General features: G+C 44.2%; 2 protein-coding genes, 2 long non-coding RNA genes and 1 other non-coding gene across 8 annotated transcripts; 2 read left to right on the top strand and 3 right to left on the bottom strand.

Annotated features, from left to right (window-relative positions):
* The first annotated feature begins 1,572 nt into the window (after positions 1–1,572).
* Positions 1,573–2,270, top strand: LOC130180110 (uncharacterized). Its single transcript, XR_008829365.1, has 2 exons — positions 1,573–1,634; positions 2,090–2,270. It is a non-coding gene; the product is annotated as an uncharacterized LOC130180110 (long non-coding RNA).
* Positions 2,271–2,593: 323 nt separating this feature from the next.
* Positions 2,594–5,445, bottom strand: LOC130180109 (uncharacterized). 3 transcript variants are annotated; one of them, XR_008829363.1, is made up of 4 exons: positions 5,115–5,445; positions 4,859–5,018; positions 3,086–4,251; positions 2,594–2,783 (listed from the first exon to the last, which is right to left on the bottom strand). It is a non-coding gene; the product is annotated as an uncharacterized LOC130180109 (long non-coding RNA). The 3 variants fall into 3 exon arrangements; XR_008829364.1 differs by lacking the exon at positions 2,594–2,783 and having other exon boundaries at positions 3,260–3,328; positions 3,408–4,251; positions 5,115–5,440; XR_008829362.1 differs by lacking the exon at positions 2,594–2,783 and having other exon boundaries at positions 3,593–4,251; positions 4,902–5,018; positions 5,115–5,348.
* On the top strand, positions 3,265–13,434 carry heatr4 (HEAT repeat containing 4). Of its 2 annotated transcripts, XM_056393454.1 has the most exons (12): positions 3,265–3,374; positions 6,200–6,685; positions 7,892–8,404; positions 8,537–8,608; positions 8,687–8,874; positions 9,112–9,216; positions 9,301–9,419; positions 9,957–10,140; positions 10,607–10,676; positions 11,371–11,539; positions 12,049–12,106; positions 12,438–13,434. In XM_056393454.1, the coding sequence occupies exons 3-12, from the start codon at positions 7,897–7,899 to the stop codon at positions 12,600–12,602; spliced, it is 1,638 nt and encodes a 545-aa protein (XP_056249429.1). In that variant the 5' UTR covers positions 3,265–3,374; positions 6,200–6,685; positions 7,892–7,896; the 3' UTR covers positions 12,603–13,434. The 2 variants fall into 2 exon arrangements, with proteins under 2 accessions (XP_056249429.1, XP_056249430.1); XM_056393455.1 differs by lacking the exons at positions 3,265–3,374; positions 6,200–6,685 and having other exon boundaries at positions 8,309–8,404; positions 8,510–8,608.
* LOC130180803 (U6 spliceosomal RNA) lies at positions 3,601–3,706 on the bottom strand. Its single transcript, XR_008829477.1, has one exon. It is a non-coding gene; the product is annotated as a U6 spliceosomal RNA (small nuclear RNA).
* Positions 13,435–13,443: 9 nt separating the features above from the next.
* Positions 13,444–16,180, bottom strand: LOC130180107 (nuclear factor 7, ovary-like). The gene is made up of 2 exons (XM_056393453.1): positions 15,876–16,180; positions 13,444–15,568 (listed from the first exon to the last, which is right to left on the bottom strand). Exon 2 carries the CDS (start codon positions 15,549–15,551, stop codon positions 14,127–14,129), a length of 1,425 nt encoding a protein of 474 aa, XP_056249428.1. The 5' UTR covers positions 15,552–15,568; positions 15,876–16,180; the 3' UTR covers positions 13,444–14,126.
* Positions 16,181–17,084: the final 904 nt, after the last annotated feature.

The following is a 17,084-nucleotide window of genomic DNA, read 5'->3' as shown; positions in this document are numbered from 1 at the left end:
TAAATGCAATGATTACATTATGTGTCCCAATTACCCACCAGGTGAAATGAAATAAATCACATTGTCCCAATCACTTCACGGAAAGACTTTATGATCAACAGTAAATGTCAGTGATCGTGCTGTTCAAGCAGCTGATGTTGATTTCATATATCTGTGTATTAATATGTATTTATACATGATACAGAGAGAACTGAGCAGTAACACCTTGATCTCACATCCTCCTCTGCTCTGTTACAGATTCAAACTGCTTCATTCTTTAAAAAGAGATGTAAGTTTTCACGCAGCAGTTGCACTAATATAATAATATGTCATGTATGTCTCATGTTCTGTGTCACTGTAGTAGACAACTCTGCTGATGTTCATTTGCTCTGTTTAGATGGAAAACCCAACTTTCCAGAGGTGCCTGAATGGCACCCTCCTCCTGAGGGCCTCCAGCGAGGCCCAAGCCCTTGGCCGTCGCCCGGTCGCCCCCGTCAAGGCCAAAAAGCCGGAGGAGGTGGATGCAGAGGCCTGGGCCCACGTCGCCTCCGAGGGCGGCGACACTAGAAACGCCACCCTCATCCTGAGCCGGTGGAAGGTCCAGTTCGGCAGGTACCAGGGCAAGACCTTCCACTGGCTGCTGGAGAACGACGTGGGCTACGCCGTCAACCTGGTCGCCTCCCACCAGAAGGAGCGAGAGAGGACAGGGTCTGAGTCCCCGCTGATGGCCAACAAGGTAGAGTCCTTCAGTCTGATTGATGCTGTACAGAGTCTGCGGACACAGTTTTAACCCGTCTTTGTGTCCTCGTAGGAAGCACTCACCCGCTACTCCTCAGCGCACCCTGACTTTGTGGAGGCAGTCAGGTTCCACAGTGCGTTTGAGGAAGGTGAAGGTGAAGGTGAAGGTGCGGGTGAAGTCCCTCCAGCCTGGTCAGGAGGGACAGGCACTTGTTGGCTTCAGGGACTTTAAATTCGAGACCCTGCAGAGCCTGTACGAGTCTGAGGACCCCAAAAAAATCTGGTATGTTGTAAAAGCATTTGCAAATACAGCTGCTGTGATAAATATCAATGGTAAGAGTCATGTGACAAGTTGTCTGATTCCTCATAGATTTGTCAACTACCTGTGGAGGAAGGCGCCAGCTCCAGGTACGCAGATAGAGAACGCTGTCCGCTACGTCAAGAAGAGAGAGAGACAGAGAGCGAGTGCTGCTGCTGAATCCTCCGCCATGTTCAGCTGCAGCAGCTCGGCCTCTGGCTTGGCCGTGAGCCAGGAGTGCGTCAAAGTATGTGTTTTAATTGAAAGCTCTCCTTCCTGAGAAAATGTTAATATACGTCATGTCACATCATGGATGTTGCGTGTCATTTTTTTCTCGTTACAGGCCTCTTGGTTCTGCGCTCACGGCCTTCGCCTGCAGGCAAAGATAAAGAAGCTGGCAGCATCTAAACCTGCATTTCCAGGCAAGCTCCAGGTTATTTACATTAAAACCAGAGTTCGACTTCATTATGTTTGTTTCTAATGTTTTGTCGCTGTATATTTTCTGTTTCTCTCTCTCGTGGTGAACTTTCAGCCTCCTCCAGACCAGCTCTTCCCTCAGCATCATCGGGGAAGATCTCAGACCAAGAGCTGGTCAGGGCAGTAGTTGACGTAGAGGAGTGTAAGTAAAATATAAAGTCATATTTATGTGAAATATCGTTAAAAATATTTTCATTGTTTTTGAATCTCCTTTTCATTTTCCTTTTTATAAATGTTTGTGTAATCAGAAGGACAGGAGACGACAGCGTAAGTCTGGATCAATGAAAAGCTTCTCGGTGCAAGTCTCGTATCACTGACACTCTGGCCCATCAGCTGTTAACACATCACTAATGACGGCTTCTGTAGAATCACACTTTGTTCATCCTCCTCTCCTCAGTTACCTGCATCACTGCCTCCACGTCTCTAATCTGTCTCACCTTGCTTCCTCTCAGACCATCATGTGATCTGTGTGGACGTCTCTGAGCTGCTCTGTCCCTCAGTATGAACACATGAATCTGATTCTGTCATGTAACTGAAACATTTTATCTCTCTCTCTCTCTCTCCCTCTCCCTCTCTCCACCTGGACCATGCCTGCAGGACGCTGAGGTCCCCACCGTCTTCGGGCTGGATTCCCTGTCCAAAGAGAAGAGGACCTGAGGGACTTTTTTCTTTAAAAAAAAAAAAAAAAAAATTTTTCTTTCTTCCATATATCATTTCTGCCAGTGTTCCCTCTGTTTATGTTGTTTTTAAAATCTGCAAATAAAAAATTCACTCTGCACTTTGTTTGAAAGATTTATTATTTATAATCTATTTACATTATGTGACATGTCACATGATCTCAGTCCAGTTTAACAACTTCACTCAGACAATTAATCTTAATCTTGGTTTTTCCTCCGTCACTGTCTGGTGGATAATACATCACTGTTCTGTGTTTATCAGGCGGCCACATTATTGACAAAGACCTCAGTTACGCTGTGCAGCGACCCCTGAAGCTTTTCTCCAGTTTTGTAACGACCGGGTATCGAACCGCTGACCTTCTGCTCCACTCCTCCACCGGCTGGGTTCAGAGGTGAGGCGACAGGAGGGAGAGAAGACCTGGAGGTGTAAATGGTGTTATCAATAATACCAGTAATAACATTTTACACCGTTCTCCATCAACATACTGCGGCTTTTATTTTAGAAGCACGTCACTTAGATTTGAGGTGTTGTGACATTTTACTTCAGAGTATCACGTGGTTTGTCCGGTAGGTGGCGCTGTGATCCTTCACACAGAAAGAACAGCTGATAATCACTGAAAATACAGAAAAAATAAATAGTCTCACAACAGATATATAACGACCACAGACTGTTTCTAACGTCACGCGGAGTCACGCTCTCTACAGGAGATGAGCAGGTTTCTACACGAGTTTTAGTCAATAACTGGAGGAGAGAGAGAGTCGGGCTGAACCGGAGAGGCTGGATCATGAGGACCAGGGTCTGACCGAGGGTCAGGACGTGAGCAGGAGGTTTGAAGAAAAAATAACGTTTCAATAAAGTTTTAGAGCAGAAAATGAGTTGAAACAGCGCGTGGGGCTGATGACTGAGTGATTGCACCTGGGATGATGAGAGCGGGTGACTGCACCTGTGTGACCCAGAGAGGAGCAGAGTGCGCGGGGAGCCGAGCCTGGAGGACGCTGCTACCGGAGGGTGGGTGTTCGTGTCCGGCTGCCGAAGGGCGAGGACAGGCGGCGGGTTGTCGGTCCATGGTCCCGTGTGAGGCTGGGCTGAGATGGTGGTGGATGTGGGAACACCTCGGTCCGCTCCCCGGTGTGGACCGGCTCTCGCCCCCGCTCTAGACTAACGGGAGACGGGACAGCTCCAAAGCTCCGACCCCGCGGAAAAAGTAAGAAGTTTTAAGTTAATTTATTTCACTTACCGTTCCTTTGTCTGTGTGACGTGTAGTTTTTATTAACAGTCGTTGTTTTTAAGAGCAGCTCGGTTTAGTCATAATTACTTCAGATGCAGTTTGTAACAGACAGCTACTCCTGCCGCTGCAGTTCCCGGCAGCGCCGCCGGCGGTGGGGGCGCTGTTCCATTAGAGTCAGTGGAGAAAAATTAATATTTTAATGAAAAATGAGGAACGCTTCACGAATTTGCGTGTCATCCTTGCGCAGGGGCCATGCTAATCTTCTCTGTATCGTTCCAATTTTAGTATATGTGTTACCGAAGTAACACGACAATCTCAAGGTTCAGCTCAGTATATATCCGGGTCTGCACCGGAAGTGCACACTGTCATGGTGAATACGAAACTTACGTTTCTAAGAGAGTAAAGTCGTTCTATGTTGACTTTCGCTTTACAGAAAACTACAATTTACAGACTTCCGGGTAACACATTAAAATCCCTATTCCTACTCTGGACCAAGGTGACTCGATTGGACCCGGTTTAAGGACTTTATTGCTTTGTTTACAGTGCTCCAGAGCTCACAGGGCTGATGGGAGTTTATGCAAAGAGCCTTATCTTAGTCTTTTGTTTTCCCGCCTGCAGCCCACCAATCCTGTTGTCTAAGCCCCGGCTCTCCCTCCTGCATTCCCATAAGAATAACATTCCCAGAGAGTTTACACATACATGACAATGACACAGTATCAACACAAGAATCACTGAAGCCCTCTTCTTCTAGTCTGCTCCTTACGTTTTATTCACAATACTCAACTGCAGTTTCACAAACTCTCCACCAGGTGTCAGTGTGTGACCGTCTGTGGACTGAGGGGCGCTGTAGAACCTGGACAGAGAAACACAACATCAAATATTACTGACAAACAACTGGTTATTTAATTACATACGTTTGAAGTGCTGTATTGTTAAACAACAATAATCCATTAAGCACAATGCTCTGTTTAATGCAAACAAACCTTATTCTATTGATGAAATTTGACCATTTAAAATCTTATCGTTTTTCCACAAAGCATTTTTATCTCTTTAAACATAATTTAATGCTCTTTTCCACCGGAGGTTTACATTAGAACATCCGGCATAAAAAATAACGTTCAGTGAGCTTCATGTCTGTTCTCCCTACGAACCTCTGGGGATCCAGGTGAGCAGTGGAAACACCCTAAACGTTTCAATTAGTGACATTAAGTGTCGCTGTGATTAATATTTATAAGCCGAATTTACCACAACATCTTCAGTATGTGTTTAACCTCTAAAGAAATGCTTGTCTTTCATTAATCACCATTGCTTTACATATTTACTGAATACGCGAACGGACACTGGTACAGACGGTTATACTGGCGGTGACTTTTACACTAATGAGAATTAACTGAATTAATAAGAACTTTACACTGACAAATTAAGTGAAAATATCAAATTAAACGGCATAAACCACTCACTCAATTCACTCGCGAACAACAAGGACAGAAGAATCCAGTTCACCTGAAGAGCTAGGCCTCAGGGTGACACTCGACGCACACGCTAGCTTCCGAATTAGCCTCCAGCTAGCGCCGCATCGCGTGCTCCTCAATTCAACATCCACGAGCCCGACACTTCGACCTACAGACAGGGAAATAAGTCACATATTGCTCAGAAGTGTTTATCAGACACTTTATACCGATGCGAGGTGAAAAATGTGTATAATTTGTTCCTTACCACTGCTGCGTTGTGCGTCGTAACGGGCGATGAGGTAATTTCCAAGTGTGCACGTGAGCAGAAGGGTCACGTGTACATCTACGTGACCTTGTAGTAAAGTGTGCAAAAATAACACGGCGGAAGCTGAATCAATGTTTTGTTTTTTAATCCATTGATCATTGGATTTTCTTTTCAGAAACCAACAGGTATTTAAAAAAAAAAAAGATAAGCGATTATTTTATTTTTACGCGGGATGAAGCAAAAACAATATCTGAAATTATAAGAATAAAGTTATAATATTATTGGAATAAAGTCGAAGGCTAATTTTGAGAGTAAAATCACAATGTTTCAAGAAAAAAAAGCCGTAATATTACTAACAATAAAGTAACAAAAAAAAGTAATAGTTGTAATTCACAATAAAAAGTCGGAAATGTCAGTTTAAAATGAAGATCATGGAGCATCCTGTGAAGTTATACTTTAGCAGAGGTTTCACAAATAAGCAGATACTTAATCGTTTGGCTGCTCATCATCATCATCATCATCATCATCAGGATATAGGAAAGATTTGGCCAGTGACTGACCGTTCACCTTTTTAATTGGTTGCTGGTAATATTTAAAAAAAACAAAACAAATTTCTCTCGAAATTTTATATTTTTAATTCCTGTAATTTTACAACTTTATTTTTGTAATATTAAGACTTTATTGCCGTAATGATTTTACGCTCAAAATTATGACTATTCTCGTAATTTCACATTTCTTTTTTTTCCTCAATGTGACCCTAATACTCCTGTAGAGCACAAAAATAAAAATTTTAATGATTTTTTTTTTTTTCTCTCTTTTACACGGTTAAAGCGGGCGAGAAAAGTTTGAGCAAAGTTTTTAAAAAGGGTTTGATCTTCATTTTTTATTATAACAAAATATAAAATCAGCAGAAAACATAAAACAACGAAAAGGCCTGTTTTTATTCCAAGACAGTTAAAACGGCTAACTATTGATCCCAAAGGAGAAATCAAAGTGTTTTGTTTTCTCTCATATTCAGTCACGGAAATAATTGCTTTATCTTGGTTAAAACCAACTTAATTAATTTCCCGTTTGTTTCCACACAGGACAAGAGCTAACCCTCCAAACTGAGGCCACAGACTTCTCACAATGGCGCCTGAAGTTCTGCTTCTCCTTAATGTCGAGGCGCAGCAACATTTTCCCAAGTGAGGGCTCAACATGGCGGCTGTAGCGCGTCATCGAGGTGTATTTTATTTTCCACTTTTAATGGCGCTAACCGTTTTAGCTAGCCAACCAGCTAGCCAACCAGCTAGTCAACCAGCTAACCAGCTAGCCAACCAGCTAACCAACCAGCTAGCCAGCCAGCTAGCCAACCAGCTAACCAACCAGCTAGCCAGCCAGCTAGCCAACCAGCTAACCAACCAGCTAACCAACCAGCTAACCAACCAGCTAGCCAACCAGCTAGCCAACCAGCACCGTCCCCGTTCTTCGGCGAGGGGGTTGAGTGCAACGCGTTGGCATGACAACTTCACAGATTTATCACCGGACAAGTTACCGCGGCTCTACCTGACTACCTGCCGTTTCAGCCTCAGGTGAGTCACCTGTACACACCGCTGAGGGTTTGTGTTAAACATTGTATTTAAAGCAGTGACTGTCATTTCTGATGAAGCTGTACGTCAAAGCAGTGGATAACTTTAGATAATTTACTCTATTAAGACTAGTATCTCACTATTCATTTGTGTATTTTTATTTGCCTGTTTGGCATTTAGTCTTGGTTAATTAGTATTTAATTTATAATAATTATAATTATAATTTTAGCAGGAAACATGATCCTTTCTGTTTTTTGTGTGTGAAATGAGTCAAAAGAAAACCACAGTTTGGACAGGGGATACTAGTCTGGATTAAACTAGTCTAGATTTGACAAATCTAAATAAACTGGTTTCTGATCTGGTCCTGGTTTGGACCTGGATTGGACCTGGATTGGACCTGGTCTGAAAAGGGCAAATAGGCTGTAAAAGTATTAGTTTCACAGGACTGAGGGTGGTTTCAAACTGTGTTACAATCAGTGAGAGCTTAACTTTACCTTTTAAGTACTTAACATGGACAAGTGACACAATTAATGTTAATTAATCTAATGATATAATCTACCTCTGATGACATCATCATGTTACAGAACCACGTGTAAACCTGTACTCAAATTAAGAATTTAAGAATCCAGTCCAGAAATGAGCTGTTGATGTTACTGTTCTCTTTCTTTTCTTTTTTTCTTTTCTTTTTATTTTGTTTTTGTTCTTTATTAGTGACTTTACAAAAATAACCCAAGTGTCACATGAAGGATTCATATAATGGACAGACATGTAAATGTGTGTGTGTGTATCTTTTGAAAAGGAAAGTATAGTGACATTAATGATGTAATATCAATATAATCGTAGGAAGAATGTCATAAAATTATATAATAATAATAATAATAATAATAATAATAATAATAATAATAAAAAAAAATAATAATGCTAATAACTAAATATGACCAAAAATATGCTTATGATATTATAGAATGTAATAGAATATAATATATATTATAGTGCAGAATAATACAATAGTGTGGTGTGTTATTACAGAATAATATGTATAAATATAATTATTCTAAACATGTTATAGTGAATATATACATTATTATATTATGCAGCAACTATAATTTAATGTTGTAGTGATGGGTGTTGAGGTCGGGGCGGTTGACTGGAGGTGACCACAGCCTCAGTTCAACACCAGTGATTTCTTCTGATTTGTTGATCCTGCAGGTCAGATGGATTCACCTGGAGGCTCCACAGTCTCCGGTTTAACCCCCGCTCACACACAGAGATCGCAGCGTCTCTACCAGAGGTTCCTGACTGATGCCGCCGCCGGCCTCACCTTCTCCCCTGATGCGGGGACGGATCCCAGGACTGACGGAGTCCTCTACATCCAGGCAGACTACAACCACTTATTCAGGCCCACCGGAGTCCTGAGACCGGCTGCCAAGAGTAGACTGTATAGACCGGCTCCAAGGCTGAACCACAGACAGGCTCCAGAGGAGTTACCAGCATATGGATGGTTGCCACGGTTACTGGACTCATCAGAGTCTGCGAGTCACCCCCCACCGCAGAGGAGACGACTGCTGCAGGACTCCTGCATGGGAACCAGAGTGACGGAGGTCAAACCGGTCCACAAGGTGGCTCATAAAACCCACATCGTCTTAAATGACTCAAAGTCCAGACACCTGCAGAGGCGGCCCCCCCCGGCCCGGAAGGCCACGCCCACACGCACCAACAAGAGTGAGTCACACAGTCTTCATGTCGTCAGTCTGAGTCAGTTTGTTACAGATGTGATCAGATGGAAATGAATTCATCTGGTTTAACTGTTATTAACCACAACAACAGATGTGTGAGTGCAGATGTGTGTTTCAGAGAGTGTGACCACGGAGAGCCTGGACCAGGACCAGGACCAGGACCAGGACCAAACCAGACGACCACAGTCAGGTAGAGAACTGCATCCACCATCAGGTTCCTGACCGACTGACACTGGATGTCTGTGACTCGGCTCGTCTGGTGTTGCAGATTCTTCAGGTTCAGGTGCTGACAGCTGCGTCGCTGCACAGTGTGTCGTCCTGGACGGAGACCACAGGGGAGTCATCCAGAGACTTCTGGCACAACTCTTCCAGGAGGACCAACCCCCACGCAGCCAGGACCAGCCTCCTGATGTCCAGCTGGTTGTTTCACAGCTCATCTTCCTCAGCAGCCAAATGGTGAGAGCCCCCTGCTGGTGTAGGGTCCAGGGTCAAGGGTCCAGGGTCTAGGTTTTAGAGTTTTATGTATTAGGTGAATGTGTGAAGAAGTTCTGTTGAGGTATCATTGAGACATCGTGTCCACGAGAATGGGAAGGAACGATCTCTCCCCTGCTGCTCCGACTGTCGCCGTCGCTGAGAAAAAAAAATCTAAGAAAACTCCTTCAGTGAATTAAAGCAGCTGTCGTCGTCCTGCAGACTCTGGTGCGCTCCCTGGTGGCGGAGCGGCTGAACAGCTCTGAACCAGAGGGCAGACTCGTGGCCTGTCGCACTCTCTGCAGCCTCAGAGGACCCTTCAACAAGGTCAGAGCCTCCTGCTGTTCATCCAGTCAGACACAGTAAAGAGAGAGTTCACTGCTGCAGCTCAGGTAAACCGTCTCCTAACAGGATGTTGTTCACAAACTGACTCACCTGATGTGGAGCGACCCGAGCGAGCGGGTTCGCCACGCTGCCGCAGACTCTCTGATTAAGCTGGGAAAGGAACAGAACGTTCACAGACACCTGAGGTACAGCACTGCACCTGACACTAAACACCCTCCAGCCCTTCATCCATTCAGTCTGCAAGCACAGCTGGGGATGCTGGGAGATGTAGTCCCTTGGGAGATGGGTTCTGACAGCGGCATCTTTTTGGTTTATAAATGTTTGAATTTCAGTTTCTAAGGCGGAAAATGATGTTTTTGTCACCTTGTTGATGTGGGACTGAAGCTCGGGTCTGAATCTGAGATAAAGCCAAGGATGTGACCTCAGGTTTAATCCAGTTCATTTCCCCAGGTTATTGAACCGTGTTTCTCTTCGCTTTTCAGTTTTGTTCTCATTCAACTTTAAGAAGTTATTGCTCATCCATTTATTTACTTCTAGCAGACAGGAAGTGATGGAGTTTACAGCTGCAGCTTTATTTGGTTCAGCAGAGATGTACAGTTGTGTGTCATCTGTGTAACATTGTAGTAGCACTACAGTAGTAGAAGTAAACATGAGCAATAGGTTTGGAAGCATGTGGCCAAATATTTAATGAGTAAATATGTAAGAAGTGCTGCTGGTTTCAGGGTGAAGCTGGAGGATGGACGGGGGCTGCAGGACAGGGTGGAGGCTTTGAAGCTCATCAGCAGCCTGAAGTTAACGACGGCGAAGCTGCTCAAGTCTCTGGTTTCCTGCTTCAAAGACGAATCCCCTGCTGTCAGGAAACAGGCCTGTGTGTCGGCTGCGTCTCTGCTGCTGAAGGACGAGACGGTGAGACATCACAGGGCGGTTGTTGTCTGATGACTGATGACTCTTTTACTGCAAACCAAATTAAAAAGTCACCTTAACTAACCTACAGATAAAGGAAGGTTTGATGAGTGAGTTTGGTCGCAGTGGCAAAAATAAATGTTGGTTTATTTTTATTCTTTTGTATCAGGTCAGAGAAGTGAGCGCTCTCTCTTGTTCCACCACATCCTAAGCTGTGTGGAAGTTATTCTATTGCTACATAGCTAACGTTAGCATTAGCAGCTGTTTACTCACCAGTCTATAAGAAACGTTGTGAGTTCTGCATCAAATTCAATTCCTTTACTCACCAACATCAGCTTTGTACAATGGCTCCTTTTTAAAAGTGTGGGTATGTGACCGGTTTACTGACCTCGGTGTGGTGTCGGAGTGTGGAACCAGCAGGATGTCGCTGGCGTTGTGAGAGTGAGGATGTTTTTCTGTTTGAATCCAGGTTGTGAGTCGTCTGCTGGAGCTGCTGGAGAACGACCCGGCGCGGGAGGTCCGACTGTCCGCCATCGAAGGTGACGTCAACCACCAGACACGGCAGACTGCACGCCGCTACAGTCGACCTGCTGGTGCCGCCACATGTCACACATAGTCAGGGGTCACTCGAGGTCATGAGGATGTCATGATAACACATTCAGGTGGTGGACATTTTAACCCCCCTGTTCTCATCCCGCTGTAATCGCACGCTGCTATGATCACATGATCGGCTCCAGACTGACTTGTTTCTGGGGCCGGCGCTGCAGCATGTGTTCCCCCAGTTAGACCTCCCTGGATCCAGTTTCTCTGGTCTGGAGTCAGCACGCCAAGACCCCCGCCTTCTCCTGCCACCCAACTGCCACCACTACCAACCCTTATGTCCAGCCTCGGGGCCCCTTTGTGGCCCCGAGGCTGGACGTAGGTGGGGTTAAACTTGGCCCACAGCTCCTCTCCAGGCTCCAGGAGAAAAGACCTGCCAGGAGCTGTTACCCCTGACAACACAGCAACCCCCCCACCATGCGCCAGCTTCATCCATTTATCCATCACCTCTCGATGTGAAGGAGCAGCGGCTGTACTCCGAGCTCCCTCCTCTCCCCGTCTCCCGACCCAAAGATCCTGACTGTCTGTCTGAGTTTTACAGGATATTAACCATGACATCCATTTTCTCTGTTCAGCCTTGAAGTGTCTCACAGAACAAACTTCAGCTGATAAACTCCTGTGTTGTTGTTGCAGCTGTGGGTGCGTTAGGTTTGTCATCAGCAGACGTGCAGGAGACGCTGCAGAGCTACGTGGAGACTGAGGAGGATGCAGAGCTGCGTGAGGCTGCCTGCAGGCTGCTACCTGTGGACAACCTGCACGACTTCCTGCTGCTGGATCCTGAATGCAACGGTCTGGTCTGCAGGTGGGACTAAAGCCTTTTCATGAGTGTTTGTTAGAAACTGACGGCACTGAGCGAACGCTTCAGACACTGATGGTGAAGTGACTGTGAGGAAGGTTGTTCCAGCATCGTGGAGAACCTGCCTCAGTTCTTCTGTCACAGTCTCTCTGTGGGGACCAGACCATCTGCTGCAGGACTCCTGGTTCTCCTGGTCCCTGAAGATGGTTCTTCATGTGTTTGGACTCGTTGTTCTGCAGCAGGATGAACCTGGACCAATCGGACGCCTCCTTTTGGGACTAACGAAGTATCTAAACATCTAAATGACAGTTCTAATGGTCATTGGTTGGTTCTCTGTGTAAATTTGGAGGCTGTAGAGGTTGTTTAGAAGATTCGAGCAGGTGTTAGTGGTTATTTAAGAGGTGCTCGCTCCTTCAGGAGGTTTCTGGTGGGTCTGCAGGAGGTTCCTGCAGACCCACCAGGTCCCTGTTCTTCCCACTTGAATAAAACAGATGTTTTTCTCTTTGTTCATGTAGGACGATAACAGAAACGCTGCAGGAGGAACGCTGCAACGCTCAGCTCATCAGTCTGCAGGTACGGCGGCTTTACTTTATCCTGTCCACACCTCGATCTTTAGATTCATAGACTGAAACAATCAATTATCAAAAATCAAAGTCACTGCAGAGTTAGTTTTTTTCGATGGACTAATTGATTGAATCATAAAATCACTTTAACCTGTTTAATCCATCCATCCATGTTCTGCTGCTCATCCTGGTCCAGGTCACATTCATTCATTTAATCATATAATCAGCTCAGCGAGTACGATGGTGAGGAAGGTTTTAAACTGCTCCGTCTCCGCTCAGCTGGACGGTGTTGACTGTGGCCTCGTCACACCTGTCCATTCACCTGCAGGTTGTGTTTGCAGGTGAAGCGTCTGTGTGAGGGGAGAATCATCGCAGACAAAGTGCTGCTGCTGGAGAAGCTGCAGAATGAGAAACACAAGGGTCGCCGCCTCCAGCGCAGGGTGCTGTGCAGGCTGATGAGTCTGCTGTACAGGACTGATCTCTACGAGACGCCCGATGATCCCTGATCACTGCTGATCACTTCCTGTTTACTCCTGATTAAAGATGAAAGCAAGTGAATGAAGGGGTTCAACAGTATTTGTCACAGTGAGGAGTTTTATTTCTCTCTGGCAGCTACAAACCAATAGAGGAGCATGGAATTTAAAATATCTAGAATTCCTTTTATGATACCTGTAGTGTAAGAACTATGGAGGACCAGCAGTAATTTCATTTCCTTAGGCATTAAAAATAGGAATTATAAAAAGAATTTATAAATGATTGATTAATCCGTCAATAAATACTTCAGGTTTAAAAATGGATTTACAAAAACAGCATAAACTCATTAAACAAACCATTTATAAGTACATTTATTAATTATTGAATAAATAATATTATCTGAAAAACTATTTGTAAAGACTTTTTAAAAATGGTAAAACATTCCTGGATTCCTTCTTCAAATTCCATTTCCGCTGCCTCTCCCGTTGGCTCATCGATCAGCTTAGTGATTTAACCTCTCTGACTCTCTGGTTAGCTCAACCAATCAGAGAGCTTGTTACAGTGCATGGCCAGTTGGGAATGTTTAGCCTGATTCAATCAACACTGAAGGGCCAGAGTGTCAGACTGACACTGAACAGACCCAAGGACTAAACGAGCTCTAATATTAACCAGGTCCAGCTCCACCGCTCCAACACACGGTGACAACACAACAAAACAGGAGCCGTCAATAACAAGATGGCTGGAAGGTCCAACTGTGGACTGTCGTCACTTTCTATAGAACTATAGTGTAATTTGTATTTGTGCAACTATCACAGAAGCAGGAGACGTTTAAACATGAAGCAGAAAAGCAGAATGTGAAACCAAGTCAAGACAATATTTTTATGTTGATTTTATTTTATGTTTCATTTTATGTTGATGAGAAACAGGAATCAATGTACATTCAGCATTGATCATGAACTGACATGTTTACACTGAAATCAGCTGTTGTTGAAACTTTATCGGACCAGAACAAGGAAATAGTTTGAATCTGATCAATGATCAGCTGATCAAAAGCTATTTATAAAATGTCTTTTTTTTTGGATCTCCAGTTTGCTGGTCGTCATGGCTCCAGACAAAGTCACAATAATTTAAAAAAAACTGATGTAAAATGACTCAGTATCAATAAACAGAAAAAATATAAAGATCAGGAAAATGAGTGAAATCGTTTTACTCATGAAAAGTTCGACGACGAGAGAAAAAGCAAATAGTTCAAATACAGAGGAAATAAAAACCAGTGAGACCTAAAAGAAAAATAATATTGGAACCGTGACAACAATTATACTGAAATCTGTCATTTATTTTTCACTAGAAAAAAATTACATATGTCTGCAACTCAATTTCCACATGTTGAAAACAGATTTTCATTTCCAGAAATTTCAAGAAATGAATTATTGATAAAGAACATTGTGACTAGTGCGGATGAATTGTAAAGTCATTAAACTGAATCGCTGCTAGTCAAAATGACTTTATGACATTCAGCCTGGAATTATAACTAGTGAAAAAACAAGTGTTGATATCTAAAGTGCTGGTAATAGTGTTTGTTGTAACTGCTCCTGTTCCACTGTCACAGAGACCTTCACTGGTAACATCTTCACTGGGAGAGTATCCCAGTTGCAAATGAATGGAAACACCTTGTGAGTGAAAGTGTGTGTGAAGGTGTGTATGTGTGTGTCAGTATCAGGATCAGAGAACGACAGTTTTCCTCTGTTCCAGTCCAGATTCACTCTGATCCTCTGGAGCTTCTTCTTCTTCACTTTGAGAACAGTTTGTGGAGCTGAAGGCGACCACGCTCTGTGTTTACCTTCAGAAAACCCCATTCTCCAAAATCCAGACTCCATCTCTCCCTTCCTCTCTGTGGTCTCTTCCAACACGCCAACTATCCAGCCTCTGTTTTTTGCGACCTCGACGTCCCAGCTGTGAGTCCCTGAGTCAAAACCCTCAGAGCCCAGAACAGAGCGGTAAAGATCAAACCTCTCTGGATTGTCAGGAAGCTTCTGTCTCTCTCCTCGTCTCACTCTGGTCAGATCTTCAGACAGGATGAGTTCTGGACCAGCAGTGTTTGGGTCCAGAACCACAGGACTGTAGGAGACCAGGTCCTTCATCTTGTTCCAGATGTTGAAGGTCAGGTTGCCCAGGTGTTTGGCCTGGTCTATCAGAGCTCCTGAGGGCAGCTGGTGATCCTCCAGCAGGGGGCGCTGCTGGACTCTGTCCACTGCAGCCTTGTAGCTGAGCAGGAATGAGACGTCTTCAGCTCTCAGCTCGTCCTCTGTGGCTCTGACTGTGTCTGAAAGAGCTGCTATCTCTCTGCTCAGAGCCTCCATCTTCTCCTTCATCACCTGACTCTTCTGCTCCTCTTCCTCCCTCAGTGCAGCCATCCTGGCCTCCTCTTCCTCTTCTAGAAACTGGTGAAGCTTCTTAAACTGCTCCTTAATCTGCGTCTCTGTGTGTCGGGCCTGGACCTTAATGTGTTCTGCTGTTTGATCAAACTTCACTTTAACTTGTTTAAGACCCTTTAACTTCTTCTTTAAGGGCTCCAGAGTTTCCTGAAGCTTCTTCTTGTGTTGTGGAGCAGCTTCATCGATGGGTCTGAATCTGTGGTCGGTGTGTGTTTCTGAGTCTCTGCAGACGAGACACACTGGCTGCTGATGGTCCAGACAGAAGAGTTTGAGTTTCTCAGAGTGCAGACTGCAGAGAGCCTCTGAAGATCTCTGCTCTCTCTCCTGTAAGAAGGCCTCACACAGGTTCTTCAACACCAGGTTACAAGGTGGATGTTTCCTTGAAGATATTCTCTTACAAACTGGACACTCTGGTGTTTGTTTCTCTCTCCACCAGCTCTGCAGACAGTCTTTACAGAAGCTGTGGCTGCAGGACAGAAGAACAGGATCTCTGAAGACCTCATGACAGACCGGACAGCAGAGATCCTCCTCTGATCTGGAAGCCATTTAGTCCCTGAGAGAAGCTGCAAACACAGCAGACAGAAAGTACAGTCAGTCAATCTCAGTCGCTCTGTGTGAAACACAATGATATCAGTGCAGCAGCTTCACGTGAGCGAGTTTCTACTCGCAGCTTTAAAAAGGAGAAAGAGAGACAATAACGGACCGTGAGAAACTCCGCTACACTCAGTTGCTAAACACGATTAAAATACATGTACACACGGGGAGAAACATCGTGACCACAATGAGCAGCAGTTGTGACCTGTACACAGTCAGATTTATGCATCTGCTCGATGTTTTTACCGCGTTTTAACACATTAATAATAACCTTACCTCAGCACAGACTTCTGTGATTCCAGTTACTTTCCTTCTTCGCCACCGTCGCTTAGTCTCCGTCTTCTTCTTGTTCTTATTCGTCCTCTTCACCTTCTTGTATCGATTCTTCTTCTTCTGTTTATGTTGCTGTTCTTCTTCTTTTGTTTTGTTTTTTTAAAAATGGCGGTTGGCAAACGGGGGCATTACCGCCACCCACTGACCTGGAGTGTGGGAGCGGTTCAGTGAATCAATGCCCGACTCATTAAATAAGGTTTCAGTCAGTTGAAAAAACAGAAAAAAATACAAAATCAATATGCAGTGTTCAATGTTGATATACCGACGGGCTGCGATAGTTTATGAGAACGATAACACTATGAGTAGTAAAAAAAAAAATAGCTTTGGTCTGTTGTGAAACTGTGGTGGGTTTATTCGTTCAATGTTGTCGCGTCCAAAATGGCGTCATCACGTCTCTCTGCTAACGTTTGGCGGCATGTTTGGGAAACTCTTTAGATGAATCACCCGCGGCGACATTAATGTTCGCCATGGTCAGAAGAAAGGGGAACGTGGAGCAGAGAGCGGGAAAGGTCCTCACATCATACGCAGCTAAATGCTCCAAACTAAGTGATGTGATTTCCAGTACAACACGGAAGTACCATAAAACTGCCCTTCTTCTAATGGCCGGCTCCAAAAGTGAGTCGTTCCCCACAGACTGCCATTTTAAAATCCAACTTTACAGCAGAAATAAACATGTTTACAGCCTGGTACAAAAACGGTTTTGATCTTTATAGTTAATTTTCCTCTTTCTTGACAACTGTAAGGGGGTGAATTTTTATGACTCACTCGTTTAAATCTTATTAAGGCTTAAAGTTCTGCATAATTACAACTGAGGTTGTGGCCTGTTTGAGTGACAGGCGGGTTGAGCTTATGGCCGGCACGCACGGAAGTCTCGGCTCCACGCACGCGCCTCCTTCTTTTTTTTTTTTTTTTTTTTTTTTTTTTTTTTTACAAGTTTATTGAGACATACAAAACAATACAAATCTCCAGGGGGTTACAAACATATAAAAGAAATAGAATATTACAGAGGTATTACAAAAATATATCAAAGAGAGCACACATGGAAATAGTTTTAATAGCTTTCTTATTAGTGGAGTAATTAATGGTTTTTAAATATTGTTTGACCTCATTGTTAAAAATAGAAAAGAGTGGTTTTTGGGCAGTGTATCTGCA

Source organism: Seriola aureovittata, chromosome 13 (genome assembly GCF_021018895.1).
Source record: "Seriola aureovittata isolate HTS-2021-v1 ecotype China chromosome 13, ASM2101889v1, whole genome shotgun sequence".
In the NCBI taxonomy this organism is placed as follows: Eukaryota; Metazoa; Chordata; class Actinopteri; order Carangiformes; family Carangidae; genus Seriola; species Seriola aureovittata.
Note: the sequence above shows the minus strand (reverse complement) of the source record. Positions and strands in the feature narration are given on the sequence as shown.